Raw genomic sequence first — 21,302 nt, forward strand, 5'->3', positions numbered from 1 at the left:
GGCAATTTCAGTTTACAGAATATGTATGCAAACGTTTTAGTTCATATTAGTAGTGGAATGTCATCTGTCAAGAGAGGGTTCAGAGCTTGGCAATACACATTCACTGTAAATGTCCCAGGATAGCTATTAGTACGTAAGCAAGCTTTTCAAGTACTCCACATTTTAATGTAATGTAACCAAACCACATTATACTACTGAATAATTCACAACAAGCATGTGCCAACAAATATACATTTTGTGTGTTTGATATGACAACCCCAAATTGATCATTGTGGATTTTAGTCTGGGGTTATTCTCTTGCCCACTGAATGGCCAGGTTTTTGTCGAAGCGTTGTCATTTACCAGTTTTTATTTTAGAAGTATGTGGCTATAAACATTCACAGACTAGGGCATTCCTTTGCTTGTTTCTTTAGCGCTTTAATTTTGTGCTATTATAGCCTACACATTCTTGACTTCTGGTAATGTCTCGATTTTGTGATATCTAAAATGTGCTACGAGAGGGAGAATAATGCACATTTGGAATGAGGAAATCAAAACTCACTTATTAAACAGCTCATTTAATTAAACAGTCCGATTGACTTAATAGGCCATATATGTTCAAGTCAATATCAAATGGCAAGTTTTCTTTCTCTTGGTCTCAAATGCAATATCACATGACTTGAGTCAACATCTCTTTTGTGTCAACACAAAAGCAACGATGCTAGCTAGCTAAAGCTCACGTCATCAACAAATAAAATGTAAACATGAATGATTACCACCCTTATACAATTGTAAATGTATAGTAGGCCTATCATGCAACATTATAATTCTCCAGGCTTCATTTGATCAATATTTTTTATCTTATTGATTTTTGTCATTTTAGTTTTTTTTTTTCTGTTGTCTTAGGTCTAATCATTGCAAATGTTGCATAAATCATCTCTAGTAATTCAATGGCACTTGGAGATCAATGGCACTTGGAGGGCTGGTGGAAGCAAAACAACTCAGTAACGTAATCTGCAGTATACACTAACCATCTTATACTGCAGACAATTTAACAAAATTAACCTTTGCTTTTTAATTTCAAAATCTTCTCCTTAGTTACATTGGCAGATTTGTTGTTTTGATGTTTTCATTTAAGTATTTGTTTTTATGCTATTGTATTTTTATATTTTTTCCTTTTCTTTCTAAAGCACATTGAATTGCTTCTGTGTGCTATATAAATCAACTTGCTATGTAGTGACTCTAAACCTTTCTAAGTCAATGCTGAATCCACTCTATAATCCAGATTTGAGTGGAAGAACTGAAAGCCAACTACAATCCCTGGTTAAAATGTAGATTGGATTACTAAATCCTTATCCTGATACAGAGGACCAGGATATTTATGTAATGGCTAGAGACAAGGATTACAGAATTCCAACATTTAATGGGAGTAATCGATTCAGCCCCAGGTTGGGCAGTTCCAGAGATTCCTCCCACTTACATTGAGGGAGCTTCAAGGCACTTCTCTGTCAGTAAACCTTTTTGCCTGTTGAACTGAAAAGTGTCCATTGCATGTGTGTACAGCTTCAAATACAATTAACCAAGACACATTGACGAAATACACAATCTGAAAAATATGTGAAAAAGTGTACTTCCATTCAGTTGGAGCTGATTCACACTTTCCGAAAACTCTTTTTAAATATAAGTGTCATTTTTTTCAGCTTTTTCTTTCGTCACTACTCCTAAGAGCCCAAAATGAAATATGTTTTGCTCAACATAAAGGAATGGTGTCAGCATTTGGCATATTAGCAAAAAGGCAAAAAAAATTATTGGACCTGATCATGTGGATGCTACTGATTAGATTAGGTTCAGGTAGTGAAAAATATGTTAGCCTCTGTTTCTTTTCTTCTCTGTGGAAATTGATTGCATGAAAATAGTGTTTTTATATATGGATATGTTTATCAATCAAATGATTAATTCTGTCTCTCTTTTGTAAAAGTTCTGTTAAGCACTTATTACCCTGGTACAGGGTGTTAAATATTAAAAGCAACAACTGTAATTTGCATGATTATTTCTAATTATAGAACGATCATGAAAATCATTTGGCTTTACTTTCAGTCACCATTGGTATAATGCTATATGCAGCTGTGTCACTGTTTAATAAAATAACCTTGAATGTACAGTGATTCCCTCTTAGTGTTCATTACAGGGTTCTACTTCAGATATATTCATCATGAGAGCCGAGAAGCAACACTTAATTAATGCTTTTGATTACCACCCCAGGAAACTCAATACTTATACCATGACTTGACATATTGAACGGTTGCCAAAGCATAACACATGATACATGCTTATGCTAGACAGCCTTTTATCATTGGGTATGCCAGCCCTCCAACCATGATGATTAGGTTTCATTTTAAGCACTGTGTTAGGACTTTTTTATGTGTCTGACATGATGAATGACAGCACAACCAATTCTTCTGTTTTTATAATAAATGGGTCTTTAAAGGATGAATGATGAATGAAACCTCAGAAAAATAATCAGTGTATTTACACTGCATTCGGGACTGGCTAGAAACGTGTGGTCGAGTTAGGTGGGCTCTAAAGGTTTAGTGGAAAAAAGTGTTTGAGGGAATTTAGTCTGTACAGCTGATTTCATTTCTTTTCATTGTACTTTCTTCTGAGCCCAGAGTCTCAAAGCACTTACCAAAAGGCTAAGGCCCCTGGTCTCTTATAAACCCACACTATGTCAACAATGGCAGGGAAGAATAAAAAATGTTGATTCTGAAGGGATAAACCTCCAGGGGAACCATACAAACAATGTCCCTTCTACCAGCTGTTAATTTGCCGTCGGTTAGATGACTGTATTGAAGTGTAGGGTCTCATACTACAAAGCTCAGAGACCGTTTCTAACTGCCAGCTGTCTAACCCTTATACTAAACCGCATTTATGCTAAACCTTGTGGGGACCAATTTGTCAGGTTTTACTGGGTTGTTCTACAAATAGACCTGGATCACACAAAGACACACACACACACGGATATATATGTATCTGCAACAGAACTCACTCTAATATATATTAAAGTACATAGTTATGTCTTGTTGCACCTGGGGATCTAGATCTGTTTACATGTTCATCCTATTGGTATTTAGATAATTTGGATTTGTTCAGATATTTCTTGATTTTCTATTTTTCCGGTGGGGATAATACCTGACAGGGATAAACAGGGGATCTTCAGCCCGTTAATGACTAGGGGATGTGGTTCCATCGCTGGATGGTTGTCTGGTAAGGTGACTACTGGCTGACTGTGTGTTGACGGAGACCTCACCATGGAGCATGTTATGGGAGCCCTGTCATCTGGTTGTCTTTAGAGTTTGTGTTTAGAGCTGGGGTCCAGATGGTTACAATTGAGGGACAGTGAAGTCCCCAGGGTCCACGTGTAGAAAGCTCATACTTATTCCGATTCGTCATCTCCTCAGAAGACCACATCTGTAGTTCTGGGGAAGAATAAAATGACACCAGGAAATGGGTACCATAGGTAAAGGCATCAGTCATAAATAAGTATTTAAATTGCCTTTTGGCTAGTGATTTTTATTCAATATACTCTTGTCCCTGTTGTTCTGTATTACTGTCTTGGATTGAATTGGACAATGCTCTTCATTCTCTCCTATATTCTAGAATGTGGGATGGAAGGTGATAAGTGTCATTCTTTCCTTTTATTCCTTCCTTGCTTTATACCTCATTTAGAAAGGTAATATCTTGTCTGACGAAGTGCAGTGTTGGGTTTATGTTCAAAACACCCATGCTTTTCTCAAATGTTGTCATCATTTAGTACAGTACTGCAATATTCATCCACTACCTTCTACTCAATATCTTTTCCTAGCAGTGTGCATAGGGAAAATCACTCCACGATCTCAGTCTATGAAAGATATCTTGTTTATGTGTTTGAAGAGTCTTAAAATCCTGAACGTTTAATTGAGAAAATGGTGGGACCCTGGTTCTCCAAGAATTTACGTTGACTCTCAAAAGTATTTGCCCCCTTTGTACTCGTGCACATTTTTTGTTTCAACGTGAAATTACATATGGATTTAATTGAGTTTTTGCCACTGTTTAACACAAATGACAGTCGATAATGTCAAAGTTAAATACAAAATCTACAAACTGTTCTGAACTAATTACAAATACAAAACAATATGTTTCGGCATATATTTAGCTATTTATCTTCCCAAGCTTTCCAGGCCTTGATACGACGAAGCATCCCCATACCGTGATGCTGCGACTATAGTGCTTAGCATTGAGGCCTAAAAGCTATATTTTGGTCTCATCAGACCATAGAATCTTCTTCCACTTGATCTTAGAGGTTTTCTTTTCGCCACTTGCCATAAGGGCCACTTTTGTGAGACACCTGGTCTGTTGTTACCGCATGCAGTGTCTCCCAGCTCAGTGTGGAAGACTAACTATTTACAGTTGGCATAGGCCTCTTGGTTTCCTCCCTTGACTGGTGTGTTTCTCACACAAATACTCACTTTTTGACAGCGACCTGCAGACAGATTTATAGTTGTGCCGTATTTCCCACAATTTCGTATTAATTGGTGTTACTGTTCTCTGTAAGGGATTTAATGCCTTTGAAATGTTTTCTATCCTACACCTGATTTGTGTTTTTGAAGAGTCTTTGAATGTTCCTTTATGTTCATTATGTAGTTTTTGTTAGGAATTGTACTGACCATCTGTGTGACCTCCCAGACACTGGTGTCTCACCTGAAATCATGTGAAACACCTTAGATTCACACAGGTGACTCCATCCAACTAATTACAGAATTTGTAAGGACAATTGGTTGGTAACAGCTCTTTCCTGTATGTCATAGCAATATTTAGGCAATCAATTATTTTTATTATTTAGAACAATTACATTTTCACTTTAATATTATATAGTTTTTTTGTATTATCAGTGGCAAAAAGTTCATTTAGTTTTCTTGTTGTTACACAATAAAATGTTGGAAAGTAAATGAAAACAGTCCCAACCATGACATATGGCTGACAACTCAACCTCTTCCATAATACTCCTCTTGAAGGCAGGATATTAAACCACAAAATTGTAAAACCCTTCTTATTAACGTGCCTTTCATTTCATTCCTGATATTCCAATATAGTAGAGTTGTCATGCTTTGTATCAACATCTGATAATGATTGAAGGTAGTGATTTTCTGTTACTCTACAAAATGTGAGCTGTTTTACTTAATTACCTAGACCACTTTATAACTACTGTGTTTATTTAGCCCTGTTGTGCTTTACATATGGTTAGCAACAGCTGTGTTTGCATGCAGATGGCCACTTGCTGGGTCCAGTCAACACATTAGTCTAGCCCTGACCCCAAGGCATGCTGGGATTCGTGACATGACTCCTGTGTCCTTCATCTAGTCTCACCTGCTGTCCTCAGGACCTGTCACCTTTACTTAATCATTGGCATTTTCACTATAGCAAGTTGGCCATGACTATTCGTTTTATAGTTTGTGGGTGGTATGAGTTTGGCTACACATGAATGGGAACTTTTTCAGCCACTTTGTCACTCCCCAGCAGACCTTTCACTGGTTTATTTATTTAATTAAAATACCTTTTGTGTTTGTATGAGGTATCAGGGTGTCACTTTTACAAATCTAAAGTGTACGAAGAAAGACCACGTTGACTCACAACAGCCCAGGACCTCCACATCTGGTGGCATTTGGTCAAATAAGCACACATACTACAGCTACGCTACTTCTCAGTATGCCCGGCTCCCATTTTTTCTAGGTCTTCAGGTGTTATTGTTGTATGTGTTTGACCTCAGCCACTATCCACCATCCATAGCAGTGGTTCTCGAACCTGTTCTAAGGAACCCCAGACATTTCATGTATTAGATGTTTTCCAGAGCTAGAACTCCTGAATGAACTTGTCAACTAATTATCAAGCCCTTGGATCCTTCATTCAGGTGAGCTGCTTTAAGATTATAACCAAATTGTGAGATGGCTGGGGTCCCCGGGAGAGTATTGTGAACCACTGATCCAGTGCTCGCTGTTTGTGACCAAGGGGAGAGAAAACATGTGATTGCCAGATTAGGTATGGGAATTGCCTAAAACCTGTCTTTTCTTTTGTCTATCTTGTTCCAGCATCAATAACAAACTGCAGCAGCCAGAGGCAGCATCTGGCGTCCTGGAATATGCCATGAAGCACTTTGGTGAACTGGTGAGTGACTGTCCGTCTCTACAGTTAATGCAGTGCCTCATTATGTCCTCCCTTGAAACAGATCCTGAATGAGAGGATGAACACCGTTAGAAACACGTGCCCCAGAACATCCTGTACTCACTTGCCGACATGTGCCGAGATTTCTTCTTCCCTGGCACCATATGCCGGGGTAGAAATACTGGGATTTTTCTTCTTTGGTTAATGGGAGAAAGAAAAGTTTAATTCAAATACCTGATGCTAATTTTATTTTTTTAACAATTTTCTAGGTCTGTTAAAAGGGTCTTGTTGAGGTTTTGTTCCAAAGTATAAAATAGATTTATGCACAATACCAAAATCCTTCATGTAATATTGACCTTACTGTAAAGTTAAAAAAAGCTTTCTAATTCATACACACATGGCTTATGACAATGAGGGATGAAGTTTACATGTCAAGTGGAAAGCCTACTAAATCCATCAAATCCTCAGATTTTGTGTGTAGATAGTCATATTAATATACCAAATGTTTTTTTTTTTCATGGACCAAACCATATTCTTTGTTATTCCTTATTTGTCTTGGCAAAGGTTTGTTTATTTTTGTTGCTAGCAATTTTACTGTTATTTTAACTGCCTAGTACTCCCTGCCCTTTTCCCTCTGTGTCTTGTGTTTTGCAAAGGGACCTACTCCACATGTGAAATTTTATTTTCTAAATGGAAGTCACGTCTTAGGAGCCCTTGCACCGATTTTCAGTCATAAACACACGTACACACACAGGCTGTTTGACCTGTCGTTGCCCCTGTCATGTCATCGCACCATGCTGTTCATTTCATTTGATCAGCCAGTTATTATTAGTGAGGGGGAAAAATCTGTGTGAATATACCAGTAAATTAGACCCATTCATTAATTAAGCTGTCTCCCATTAGAGATTGAAAACGATTTCCCTGAATACATTAAAGAAAGTGAAAAAAGGGATTGTGGAAAAAAGATTTATGAAAAGACAGACTAACCCGTCTGGTGTTGTCTTCACATCCATGGCTTTTGTAGTGCATGCTGATGCTTTTTGTTAAGGGGCTACTTTTAGCCCAAGTTCCTGTTCTGAGGCCTCCGACTGTTTCATAGGTGGTTGTCTGACGAAGTGCCCTACTGCTGGATCTTTTTCCAGCTGTAATTGTGTTCTCCATAAAATGTTCTCAGAAGTAAAAGGTCCTTGCAGAGCACTTCCAGGAAACCTTGATCATGAGGTAAACATTGAGTAGCTTTTACGAGGTGACCGAGACTGCCAGCCAGTTGCACCTTCTTTCTTTTGGATCCAATCCAGGCATATCACCAGGTTGCCAGAGGTCGAGACGGTTCCTCCTGAGTTCACAGAGAGGAAGTTCAAAGATGATTGTCACTTGAAGGGGCAGATGCCTATGGTGGTAATTTCCACTTGTGCTTTCAGATCTGGGGAAGAGTTCCAAAACATGCCTAGAGCATTGAACATCCCCAAGGACACAGTGGCCTCCATCATTCTTAAATCAAAGATGTTTGGAACCACCACCACCCTTCTTAGAGCTGGCCGTCTGGACAAACTGAGAAATCGGGGGAGAAGAGCCTTAGTCAGGGAGGTGACCAAGAATTCGATGATCTCTCTGACAGAGCTCCAGAGTTCCTGTGTGGAGATGAGAGAACCTTGCAGATGGACAACCATCTCCAGCACTCCACCAATCAGGTCATTACGGTAGAGTGGCCAGACAGAAAACTAACATAACAGTCTGCTTGGAGTTTACCAAAAGGCACCTGAACGACTCTTAGACCATGAGAAACAAAATTCTTGGGCCAGAATGCCATGCATCACGTCTGCAGGAAACTGTGCTACGCTCATAACCTAACCAGTACCATCCTTATGTTGAAGCATTGTGGTGGCATTATAGTGCTTTTTTTTCAATGGCAGAGTCTGGGAGAGTAATCAGAATTAAGGGAAAGGTGAACAGAGAATATTACAGACATATCCTTGATGAAAAAGGCTGGGGGTGAATGTTCACCTTCTGTCAGGACAGCGATTCCTGGAACACAGCCAAGACAACTCAGGAGTGGGTTCTGGAAAGTCTGTGAATGTCCTTGAGTGGCCCAGTCAGAGGCCGGGCTTGAATCAGATCAAACAACCCTGGAGTCACCTGAAAATGGCTGTGCAGAGAGGTTCCCCATCTTACACAACAGAGCTTGAGAGGATCTGCAGAGAAGAATGTGTGACACTCCCTAAATACAGATGTGCCAAACATCATATCCAAATTTCATCATATCCAAGAACACTCAAGTCTATAATCACTGCCAAATGTGCTTCAACAAAGTACTGAGTGAAGGGGTCTAAATGCCTGTTTTCTTTTGATAAATCTGCAAACATTTCTAAAGACCTGTTTTTGCCTGATCATTAGGGTTATTGTGTATAGACTGATGAGGAAGAAAATCTATTAAATACATTTTGGAATGAGGCTGTAATGTAATAAAATGTGGAAAGAGTGAAGGGTTCTGAATACATTCAAAATGCACTGTATTCCCCCTGTTTCGGAAACATAGCCAAACCTTAGGCTTACCAAAAACCACTATTTGGAACATCATTAAAAAGAAGGAAAGTGTGGCTTAGGGTGGTCCAGGCGAGCTCAGGCCCTGCCCAGATGAACCACAGACCTCATCTTTGAAATATGGTAGAAGAGGTGTTTTGGCCTGGGCATGCATGGTTGCCACTGGTACAAACTTATTTTATGATGTACCTGTTAAAGTGTACAGGAAAATCTGTAAAGGTTAAAAACTCATAGGACAACCCTTCATTATGCAACAACACAGTCATCCAAAACATACTCTCATAGAAACTAGAGTAGTTTTCAGTCCCCCAAAAAAGTAATTGACTGAAGTCAATCTCCATATTAAAATCGGTTTGAACATGACTTTAATTTGCTGAAGATTAGACTTGAAGCAAAAAGACCTTAAAACAAGCAACTTAAGATAGTTATTGCATGTATAGAAAATTCTAAACATGTGTTTTGTGGATATTTTTTGGCCTTGAGGTATATTGAGTTTTATTTTATCTCAGTGCAAATTGCAACAATTGCAATCACCACCTTCTGATGTATGTCCACATTGCTATGTTTTGATGACCAGACATTGCAACAACATTTTTCTTGAAATAGTATTTCAGATTTTATCAGTCAGTTTAATCACCACATTGTTGTTTGACAGGAAATCCAAGCTACTTGGTACGAGAAGTTACACGAATGGGAGGATGCCCTTGTGGCATACGACAAGAAAATCGACATGAACAAGGAGGACCCTGAGCTGATCCTCGGGCGCATGCGCTGTTTGGAAGCCCTGGGAGAATGGTGGGTCACTGCAGTTACCTTTAACACCCGTGTCTGTGCATCTTCTCAATGCCAATCAAAGTGGTGTTGTTTTGGTGAGGACTCTTTTGTGTCACCCTTGGTAGAGTATCTCTCCTGTTCAGTGTTTGGTGCTGTGTTTCCTAGATAGGAAAAGCCTTGTATAATCTGGAACTTTCATTGTTCCGTTTATGTGATCACACAATGTCGTGACCTAACAGGTGTTATCATTGTGGAGGCAAGCATTTTCCAGTGAGTGTTGCTCACTATATTGCTTACCATATTGAAAACATTGTGTCGCTGATTAAAAAAAGAGCTCTAAGAGGTGTTCACTGTTGTGAGTGTAATGGTGAAAGACAGGGTCTGTGAGAGAGAATATTTGCCCGGAGCAAACCTATCCCCTGAAATGTTTCCTTGCTCACGATCGTGCCGGCAGACTGTGCTAATGGAATCTGACATTGGGCTCCTTTGGTTACTGGGCGTGAAGTGACGGGTAAAAAGTCAACAGTTTCCTGTAATAAGAGCATGGTAATATAACAGGGAAATGTGCAAGGACAGTTAGTCCAGGACAGTTAGTTACTTGGCTCTGAAAACCTCAGCAACAGACAGCCAACGCCAGACTGAATGCAACAATGCTCTCTCCATTTTTCTCCTTCTGTCTTTTTGTGTTCTCTCTATCTCTCCCTCTCTTTCTACTTCCCTTCATCCCTCCCAGTCCACAGGTGAACCACAAACCACACTATAAAACAAGACTTCTTGCAGGCTGCATAAGGAATCACAATGTTTGAAAAATTCCCAAATGTTAATTATGCTAACTAGATAAGTTAACTTATATAACCTTCTCATATGTGCCATCATTGTACAGCTCTGGTGATATTCTCTTTCTACTAGACAAACGGGATAACAGACAGAATTGACCTTCTAATTTACTTTCAGTACTTCCACATTGACATTTTAGTCATTTAGCAGATGCTCTTTTCTGTCAACTGGCAGTGCATTATTCATAATATAGCTAGATGGGACAATGACCAAATGCAGTAATTGTAATATGTATTTAAAAACCCGATTCCAAAAAGTTGGGACACTGTACAAATTGCGAGTAAAAAAGGAATGGAATAATTTACAAATCTTATAAACTTATATTTAATTCACAATAGAATATAGATAACATATTGAATGTTGAAAGTGAGACATTTTGTAATGTCATGCCAAATATTGGCTCATTTTGGATTTCATGAGAGCTACACATTCCAAAAAAGTTGTGACAGATAGCAATAAGAGGCCGGAAAAGTTAAATGTACAGATAAGGAACAGCTGGAGGACCAATTTGCAACTTATTATGTCAATTGGCATGATAGGGTATAAAAAGAGCCTCTCAGAGTGGCAGTGTCTCTCAGAAGTCAAGATGGGCAGAGGATCACCAATTCCCCCAATGCTGCGGCGAAAAATAGTGAAGCAATATCAGAAAGGAGTTTGAAATTATCATCTGAGTTGATTTCAGTTATTCCATTCAGAAAGTGAAACTTGTATATTATATTCATTCATTACACACAGACTGATTTATTTCAAATGTTTATATATTTTAATTGTGATGATTATAACTGACAACTAATGAAAAGCCCAAATCTTTGTATCTCCGAAAATTGGAACATTACTTAAGACCAATACAAAAAAAATACTTTTAGAAATGTTGGCCAACTGAAAATTATGAACATGAAAAGTATGAGCATGTACAGCACTCAATACTTCGTTGGGGCTCCTTTTTCCTGAATTACTGCAGCAATGCGGCCTGGCATGGAATCGATCAGTCTGTGGCACTGCTCAGGTGTTATGAGAGCCCAGGTTGCTCTGATAGTGGCCTTCAGCTCTTCTGCATTGTTGGGTCTGGCGTATAGCATCTTCCTCTTCACAATGCCCCATAGATTTTCTAAAGGTCAGGCGAGTTTTCTGGCCAATTAAGAACAGGGATACCATGGTCCTTTAACCAGCTACTGGTAGCTTTGGCACTGTGTGCAGGTGCCAAGTCCTGTTGGAAAATGAAATCTGCATCTCCATAAAGTTGGTCAGCAGCAGGAAGCATGAAGTGTTCTAAAACGTCCTGGTAGACGGCTGCGTTGACCTTGGACCTCAGAAAACACAGTGGACCAACACCAGCAGATGACATGGCACCCCAAACCATCACTGACTGTGGAAACTTTACACTGGACTTCAAGCAATGTGAATCCTGTGCCTCTCCTCTCTTCCTCCAGATTCTGGGACCTTGACTTTCATCAGAGAACATAACTTAGCAGCAGTCCAGTCCTTTTTGTCTTTAGCCCAGGTGAGACGCTTTTGACGCTGTGTCTTGTTCAAGAGTGGCTAACACAAGGAATGCGACAGCTGAAACCCATGTCTTGCATACGTCTGTGCGTGGTGGTTCTTGAAGCACTGACTCCAGCTGCAGTCCACTCTTTGTGAATCTCCCCCACATTTTTGAATGGGTTTTGTTTCACTATCCTCTCCAGGGTGCGGTTATCCCTATTGCTTGTATACTTTTTTCTACCACATCTTTTCCTTCCCTTCGCCTCTCTTTGTGCTTGGACACAGAGCTCTGTGAACAGCCAGCCTCTTTAGCAATGACCTTTTGTGTCTTGCCCTCCTTGTGCAAGGTGTCAATGGTCGTCTTTTGGACAGCTGTCAAGTCAGCAGTCTTCCCTTGATTGTGTTGCCTACTGAACTAGACTGAGAGACCATTTAATGGCCTGTGCAGGTGTTTTGGGTTAATTAGCTGATTAGAGTGTGGTACCAGGTGTCTTCAACATCGAACCTTTTCACAATATTCAAATGTCCTGAGATACTGAATTTGGGGTTTTCAGTTATAATCATCAACATTTTAAGAAATAAACACTTGAAATATATCAGTCTGTGTGGAATGAATGTATACATTATACAAGTTTCACTTTGTGAATGGAATTACTGAAATAAATCAACTTTTTGATGATATTCAAATTTTATTACCAGCACCTGTATATTGTACCATGATTAGGTGCCACTTCATCTATCAGACGCAAATCTCTGTGATGCCATGGGCCAAGCCTTAACTCTGAAAGTTGTTTCTCCACTGTACTCATAAGACAATTTTAGAACTGTATTTTATATGATTTCTGGCCCAAAAGAACAATTCCCATAGCCTGGACCACAGAGAACACCAATACAGGCGTCAGTTTACTTTAATGAAGCAGTGATTTTCTCTCTCATTTGTGTGCGTGCGCGGGCTCTTAAGCGCGTCCCTGTTACAAAGGAACAGCGTGTATGTAAGATACAAAATATAAGTAGTAGTAATGAGCTTCATCTTTTTTAATGCTTTCCGCTGCTCAGGGGCCAGTTGCATCAGCAGTGCTGTGAGGAGTGGACTCTGGTCACTGAAGACACACAAGCTAAAATGGCCCGGATGGCGGCGGCTGCAGCTTGGGGTCTAGGTAAGAGCTCTCCATCCGGCCCATCACCTACAGCTCTTAGAACGTCGCTTTATAACTGCTTTAATTATCACGTTTACATTTCTCAGGACGAGAAGCAGTAGCTAATGGATTTTCTAATAAAGAAATATCGCTATGTAATGCGATACATTCAAAAAGTGGTTTTGTATGGCAGAACAGAAGACATTTTATAATATGATGCCACACCTCTGCTATAAGGCTACCATGGGAGAACTTTACGGTAAGCCGGTGTCCATTATCTTTAACTGGCTGAAAATGAAGCCGACCAGTAATAATAACAGAGACATCTCCATCATCCAGACGTGAATGGCATCCACCCATACATACCTTTATCATAATGTGCAATGGTGGAGATAAACACTTCCCCTGCTTTTGCCAGCCTTCAGTATGTTACCGCATGTTATGGTACCAAGACCACACTTACTGCTTATGGAGCCCAGGGGGCGAATGGCTTCATTACATTAGAGCACGATCCGTAACCCGAACACAGTGCATTACTGCTGACCCCCGTGTACCCCATACAAAACCAAACATTGACTACAGTCTTTAACTGCTACCTTGAGGAAACAGAGACATGAAAGAACAATAAGTCTGCCCTGTGTTTTTCTATGACTCATTCCATATCTGGCAGATATTAGGACTGGTTTAGTCTTTTATTTATTTCTGGGGGAATCGTAAATGTTAATATATTCAGCTACCATTGCATTTGGTAGTTCAGTGTACACTGCTAAAATCCTATTCCAAATCCCATTCCAAAACCTTTGCTGATGTGTTTGTGTGTGTTCGTGTGTGTGTGTGTGTGTGTGTGCGTGCGTGCGTGCGTGTGTGTTTGTATAGGCCACTGGGACAGCATGGAGGAGTACACGTGTATGATCCCCAGGGACACACACGATGGGGCCTTCTACAGGGCTGTGCTGGCTCTACACCAGGACTTATTCTCATTGGCTCAGCAGGTGACACATCAACATTTCCTCTATTGTTTATTGGCTGGGTGCAAAGGGCCCCAGACCCCATTAAGTGAGGCTAACTCCAACACATTCAATTCCATTGAGGGATCATTTTAGGTAAGGGTTATAAAGAACACAAACCAGACATGCACTAACCCGAGACAAAACCAAGTGTTAAATAGATTTTCTGTAGGATCAATCTTTTCCAAAATGCTGCTTTACTGGCACTTTAACACCCAAATGTGCAACGGTTGCTAAGTTTCTTGCCACTTTATTATTGCTAAGAAAATACATTCATAGATGAATTATCCTTCATTCTAGCCTCATTAGTTGGGATGTAGAACCTCCAGCAACATTTTATTCCACAAAGGGGCATTTCTCTGATGTGTAAATGTTACATTACTCCTAATCATATATTATGGTAACTTTCACCCTGGAGTAAAATAAGAGGTGCTAGAATATCAACAAGGTCTGCCCCATAACTCGTGCTCCCTTGTGGGATTGCGCTGCAGTCTGGGATGAGCTCATGGTCTCTGGAGGTGGATGGGTCCAGGCCAGATTCCAGGGGTTTGTCTGACTGGGTCTGGATCAACTACAGACTGCAGTGTACAGCTGTTCCCCCGGCCCCTGTAGACCCATCCAGCCCGTTACACACTAACCCAGCCCTCCGGGATGTGCACCCTGACTCTGTCTCCTCTGTAATTCTTCGATGAACTCCAGGTGTGGACAATAGGTTCCCCCCCCCCCCCATTGAATAAGGAGAAAAGCGGCTGATTGACAATGTGCTTGTAGTCGTTGAATGAAAACCAGATGGGGAATTGTCTTCCGGATATGCTTGATAATCCTCGTGCTTAAGTGTTTTGATTCCAGACCGTTTTCTTCCGTCTTCAGGGAGGTTACAGAGACATGTATTAGGAGGTGGAGAGCATGAATGTGCTTCAGACATCATATGGCATTGTTATAAATCAGGTGAAATGATTTATGGGTTCTTACAGCATCTGTAGACAAAACAGTGTTGCTTTCCCTGACAACAGCCATTTACAATGGCGATGTATCCACAGCCCCTGTCACCCATCTGGAGTGCTTATTGTGCTCTTAAATCAATGCTAGTCCTCATCGTCTGGCTTTAGTGAGATGGATAAACCAGGTCCTGTTGATTGGTCTTTGTACTGGTCCTACCTATTGAGTGAGAAGGGAAGACAGATGATGCTACTATGCGTTAGCCACATTTCCACAGGAGGTACAGTAAGTCTCAGATAAAATGACCAGCTGCTGACTCAAGACGCTAAGAGTGTCTAATTGCAGTCCAATCTCAGACACCTGTCTGTCCGTCTCTTAGTTTGATTGGCTGTCAGGCGATCTGACACATAATCACTCCACAAAAGAATGCTTTCAGGCAGCTGTGTTCTCCCTCATCTGCTCCTGGGTAATGACTGTGTTCAGAATACTGTATTTGGGTGACACTGGGGCAGGTATTTCAAAAAAAATATTCATGGCCCTTTGTGTTGTTTTTCACTTGATTCAGCTTTTTCCCCCATTTTCTTTCTCATACTCTCACCTCCTTTAATTCCCTTTCTCCCCCCCCCCCCCCCCCCAGGTCTGTCTCTTTCTCTGAATGTTTTGTTTGTTCACATAAAACCAAGTGTAAATGTAGCTGGGATGCTTTGTCAAAGAGCAATGAGATTTGAGGCCAAGTGACTATTACATAACAATTTGAAAGTTGTTTAAATGTGCGAGGTCCTTAGCAGTACATTTGCCTGCCCATATAAAACTCATTGGCAGTGGTGCAGATAGAAATCTTGTTTCCTGTGTTTACAAGCCATCTGGCTGGCTCAATCAAATCATCATGACGTGTCTGTTTTGGCATGGCCAATCATGGTGTCCTTTTCCATGGCAAATCAGGGTGTGCTATTCCATGGCTAACCCATGTGCTATTCCAAGCCTTTACTGAGGCAGGTTGTTGTATGAATTGTGTTTCTGTCCCAACACATAGTTTTGTCTTGCTGGAGGTGCCTGGAGTTGACACAGGTTATGTGTAGGAGGGATTGAGTCTAGACTACTTTTGTGTCCCAAATTACACCCTATTCCCTAATTGCACACAGGGTGGTCAAAAGTAGTATACATTCTTTGGGAGTTGGCTGGCATTTGGGATGCATTTTTTCCTTAATTGGGTTGGGTTGGGTTGTGATGGAGAGATGGTGGAGGAGCAATGGATTATGGATCCCCCACATTATTTTTCATTGATAGAGGTTTTACTTTGTTTGGCTTAATTCATTGTGTTATTGTCCACTCTTTATGTTGTAGCAGGTAACTGAAAAGTAATTTTGTGTCTATTCAAGTGCATCGACAAGGCCAGAGATCTGCTGGACGCAGAGCTGACAGCCATGGCTGGAGAGAGTTACAGTAGAGCATATGGGGTAAGAACATCACTCTACACTGTTTGACAAGAACATTTGCAGATTCAACCGAATGATGATTGATTAATAGTTGATTGGCATCCATTGTGGCCGCCAGTAATAAATCTTCAGTATTATTTGCGTGTGCTGGCCAGCTATTTCATTCCAATCATATATAACCAGGTACTATATATTTTCATAGTGAGATGCTATCATCAGCTTAGCGTCAGTTGAAAGCTCCTTCAAGTTAGTAGCCCAAAAAGGTGTAGCTGTTTTACATCCCTTTGGTGTACTAAAACAAACCTTTCTGAGCGTCAGGAGTGACATGACAGTTTGTCCTATGCTGATGTTGTCTGATTAAATGTCTGCATCAGTGTTCAGGCTTATAATGATTGCAAGTTTCATCAAAGGCGAACATTTGCTTGGCTCTCGTCCAGCTGTCAGTCTCTAATCAGGGAATTTTTATTGACTGAGCTTTGTGTGAAAATGGTCAACAGAGATCACAGCCAGTAAAGATGAAAGAGTAAATGTGTATTTATTTTGGTAGCCCTGCAATTCTGCATTTACATTCTAGTGATTTAGCAGACTTACCTATTTTTGTACTTGGCCCCTGTGGGAATGGAACCCCCCAACCCTGACACGGGTTACATACAGCCTACATTTGTTCCACAACAGTTTTAATACCTGAAAGATTGTAGTTCAGGTACATTAAATAGAAACGTCCAAAAATGCACTTTTGAGCAGGTTCTGAATGTTTAGTGTGGTGCTGGCAGAGGAGGGTGTGCTGTTTAGTGACTGACTGTGGTTGTGTCGCTCCAGGCCATGGTGTCATGTCAGATGCTGTCGGAGCTGGAGGAGGTCATTCAGTACAAGCTGGTCCCGGAGAGGAGGGACATCATCCGAGAGACCTGGTGGGAAAGACTGCAGGTACACACTGGAGTTCTAACACTCTCACACACACGCACACACTCACAAGTACGTACGCGCACAGCCACATACACACGCATTCATAGACACACGCTAAGAAATGTGAGAGATGGTGCTTAAGAGGGCGTGTGAAATGTGCTATAACAGATGAGTTCAGTGGATCATAGACACACACTCACCCTGAACTGAAAAATGAGGAATGACGGTGCATAGGAGACCACTTTAGTTTGAATAATGTTCTGTGCATCTTAACGGGTTTAGCATGTGTTCCCTGTTCACTTGATGTTCCCTACCCCATGCAAACACATCTGGACAGCCTAGCACACTGTTTATTCACTTTGATTGAACCTAGTGAGGTTGGTAAATGACATCAACTGAAATGGAGAAGTTAAGAGTTCAGGGAACAAAAAACTATATTTATGCGGTGCTGAATGCAACAGCTACATGCCTTCCAGTGAAAAACATCCAAAGGGTTTAACAACAGTACAATGAAATACTAATACCACATCAGTGTGAAGGGCTATATGGTCCTAGACATGGTTTAACAGTACAGTGTAATACTAATACCACAGTTAGCCTATAGAAAAACCCAGAGGAGGAAAAAGACATGGTCCTTTTTTAGGCTACAAAACAGCGTGACTTTGTGTCTCTCACAGGGATAACAAGTTGATTTCAATGGCTATAAAACGTAATCCAGCTCAGAAGCATAAGCAGATGGACAAGAACAGGGACAGCCGAGTGGATGTGTGCTGGGGGGGTGGTTATCAGACTGGCAGCTGGAATCGTCAGGTGTCGTCTTGATCTGCAGCACAGCCAGGAGGACTTTGGACAGTGGCAGCAACAAGTCTGTAGAGCCTGGTGCTTGGGAGGTGTGGGCCAAAACCTCATGTCCTCCTAAATTTCAACGGAGCACGAGAAAAGAAAATGTTGACTGTGCATTCCTTAGGTTTACAATGATTTACAGTGGAGAAGGAGAACTAACCCTACTCCCCCAGCACAATAATATAGCAGTGTAAAACCTAAAGACAGAGGGGTCCATTGACCCTGTGGCCCTATCTGGGGGCCCTAAAAATGTGAAGAGGCTAGTACTGGAGTAATGTGTTATTTTTATTTTGTTCTAGTTAGGATTCTAGCAGCTGTGATCAGCATTCATTGAAGTTTGTTTATTAATTTATCATGGTAACTGGAGAGAAGAGCATTGCAGTAATCTAATCTAGTGACAAAAAAGCTTGGATGAGTTTTTCTGCACCAGTTTTTACTAAAACGTTTCAGATATTTTGCAATATTCTGAAGATTGAAAAAAGCAGCTCTCCAGATATATTTTTTATGTTCATCAAAGGAGAGGTCAGGGTCGAGGGTAATGCCAAGGTTTCCCAGAGTTTTTTAGGATACGACCATACAACCGTCAAGTTCTGCCAACAAAACTTTGTTTTTTGGGTCCTAAAGAAAGCATTTCTGTTCTTCTTGAGTTTAAAAGCAAGAAGTTCTCTGTCATCCACTTCCTAATATCTGAAATGCATGCTTCCCAAGTAGCTAATTTTGGGGCTTCCTCCATGTTTCATGAAAAAAATAAGAATGAATGCTTCATCAGCACAACAGTGAAAATTGATGACATCACCCAGAGGCAGCATACAGTATCTCACATTATTGTAAATATTTGATTTTATCTTTTCATGTGACCACACTGAAGAAATGACACTTTGCTACAATGTAAAGTACTGAGTGTACAGCTTGTATAACAGTGTAAATTTGCTGTCCCCTCAAAATAACACAACACACAGCCATTAATGTCTAAACCGCTGGCAACAAAAGTGAGTACACCCCTAAGTGAAAATGTCCAAATTAGGCACAAAGTGTCAATATTTTGTGTGGCCACCATTATTTTTCAGCACTGCCTTAACCTTCTTAGGCATGGAGATCACCAGAGGTTAACAGGTTGCCACTGGAGTACTCTTCCACTCCTCCATGACGACATCACGTAGCTGGTGGATGTTAGAGACCTTGCGCTCCTCCACCTTCCGTTTGAGGATGCCCCTCAGATGCTCTGTGGGGCTTGGCCTGTCCATCACGTTTAACCTCAGGTTCTTTAGCAAGGCAGTGGTCGTCTTGGAGGTGTGTTCGTGGTCGTTATCATGTTGGAATACTGCCCTGTGGCCCAGTCTCCGAAGGGAGGGGATCATGCTCTGCTTCAGTATGTCACAGTACATGTTGGCATTCATGGTTCCCTCAATGAACTGTACCTCCTCAGTGCCAGCAGCACTAATGCAGCCCCAGACCATGACACTCCCACCACCATGCTTGACGGTAGGCAAGACACACTTGTCTTTGTACTCCTCACCTGGTTGCCGCTACACACGCTTGACACCATCTGAACCAAATACGTTTATCTTGGTCTCATCAGATCACAGGACGTGGTTCCAGTAATCCATGTCCTTAGTCGGCTTGTCTTTAGCAAACTGTTGGCGGGCTTTCTTGTGCATCATCTTTTGAAGAGGCCTCCTTCTGGGACGACAGCCATGCAGACCAATTTGATGCAGTGTGCGGGGTATGGTCTGAGCACTGACAGGCAGACCCCCCCACCCCTTCGACCTCTGCAGCAATGCTGGCAGCACTCATACGTCTATTTCCCAAAGACAACCTCTGGATATGACGCTGAGCACGTACACTCAACCTCTTTGGTCGACCATGGCAAGGCCTGTTCTGAGTGAAACCTGTCCTGTTAAACTGCTGTATGGTCTTGGCCACCATGCTGCAGCTCAGTATCAGGGTCATGGCAATCTTTTTATAGCCTAGGTCATCTTTATGTTGAGCAACAATTCTTTTCTTTTTTTTCCAGATCCTCAGAGTTCTTTGCCATGTTGAACTTCCAGTGACCAGTATGAGGGAGTGTGAGATAAAACCTCCCCATTCACTCACTTTTGTACTCACTTTTGTTGCCAGCGGTTTAGACAGTAATGGCTGTGTGTTGAGATATTTTGAGGGGACAGCAAATGTACACTGTTATACAAGCTGTACACTCATTACTTAACATTGTAGCAAAGTGTCATTTCTTCAGTGATATAATCAAATATTTGCAAAAATGTGAGGGGTGTACTCACTTTTGTGAGATACTGTATATAATGGTAACAATAATGGGCCCAAAACCGACCCGTGAGGAACACCAAAACATACCTTTGATTTGTCAGAGGACATGCCATCCACACATACGAATTCATATCTTTCAGATGAATAAGATTTACACCAGACTAGAATGTGTCCACGTAGCCCAATATGGGTTTCCAGTTTCTCTAAGAGACTGGAGTGATCAATATTGTCAAAAGCAGCACTTAGTTCAAGAAGCAACAGAACAGATGCCTTTGTCTGAGGCCATTTGAAGGTCATTTTTGACCTTCATGAGTGCAGTCTCAGTGCTATGATGGGACTAGAGAATTTCATATATGTTATTTGTCTTCAGGAATGCATTCAGATGTTGGGAAACACATTTTTCTACGATTTTTGAGAGGAATGGGAGGTTAGATATTGGCCTATAATTGTTTAATATATCTGGATCCAGATTTGATATTTTCAGAAGAGGATTTATTTCCACTATTTTTAGTAAGTTTGGTGCACATCCGGAGGATAGGGAGCAATTAATTACATTCAACATTGGCTTATCTAGCACTGGTAGTAGCTCCTTCCAGTGCTAGATAAGTAGTTTTGTTGGTATCGGGTCTAGTTGAAATTGTGTGGGTTTAGAACTTATTACTAATTTAGTGAACGTGTCAAGCGATACAGGGTCAAAAAATTTAAGTGTCCCTATTCACACCAGATCAGGGAGGTTCATGACATTCTCACGACAACAAAGATTTGAGGACTATACGTATTTAAGGAGGAGTCAGTTATTTGCTTTCTAATTGTGATGATCTTTTCATCAAAAAAGTTCATGTATTCGTTACTGCTGATGTGAAGACCCAATTCACTTGATAAGCATTGCTTTTTTGTTAACTTTGCAACTGTATCAAAGATACATTTTGGATAGTTTTTGTTCACCTCAATCGGGTTGGATAAAT

At 40.9% G+C, this 21,302-nt stretch overlaps 1 protein-coding gene across 3 annotated transcripts in view; it reads left to right on the forward strand.

Annotated features, from left to right (window-relative positions):
• The window catches only part of mtor (mechanistic target of rapamycin kinase), an 84,559-nt gene that overhangs the window by 43,426 nt on the left and 19,831 nt on the right, over window positions 1-21,302 (forward strand). For all 3 annotated transcript variants that reach the window (XM_010875805.4, XM_010875804.4, XM_010875806.4), the window contains exons 29-34: window positions 6,102-6,177; window positions 9,371-9,510; window positions 12,865-12,965; window positions 13,821-13,936; window positions 16,270-16,347; window positions 17,146-17,253. In XM_010875805.4, coding sequence (XP_010874107.1) covers window positions 6,102-6,177; window positions 9,371-9,510; window positions 12,865-12,965; window positions 13,821-13,936; window positions 16,270-16,347; window positions 17,146-17,253 — 619 coding nt within the window. The remainder of the gene's footprint in view (window positions 1-6,101; window positions 6,178-9,370; window positions 9,511-12,864; window positions 12,966-13,820; window positions 13,937-16,269; window positions 16,348-17,145; window positions 17,254-21,302) is intronic.

This window comes from Esox lucius, chromosome 12 (genome assembly GCF_011004845.1).
Source record: "Esox lucius isolate fEsoLuc1 chromosome 12, fEsoLuc1.pri, whole genome shotgun sequence".
Lineage (NCBI taxonomy): Eukaryota > Metazoa > Chordata > Actinopteri > Esociformes > Esocidae > Esox > Esox lucius.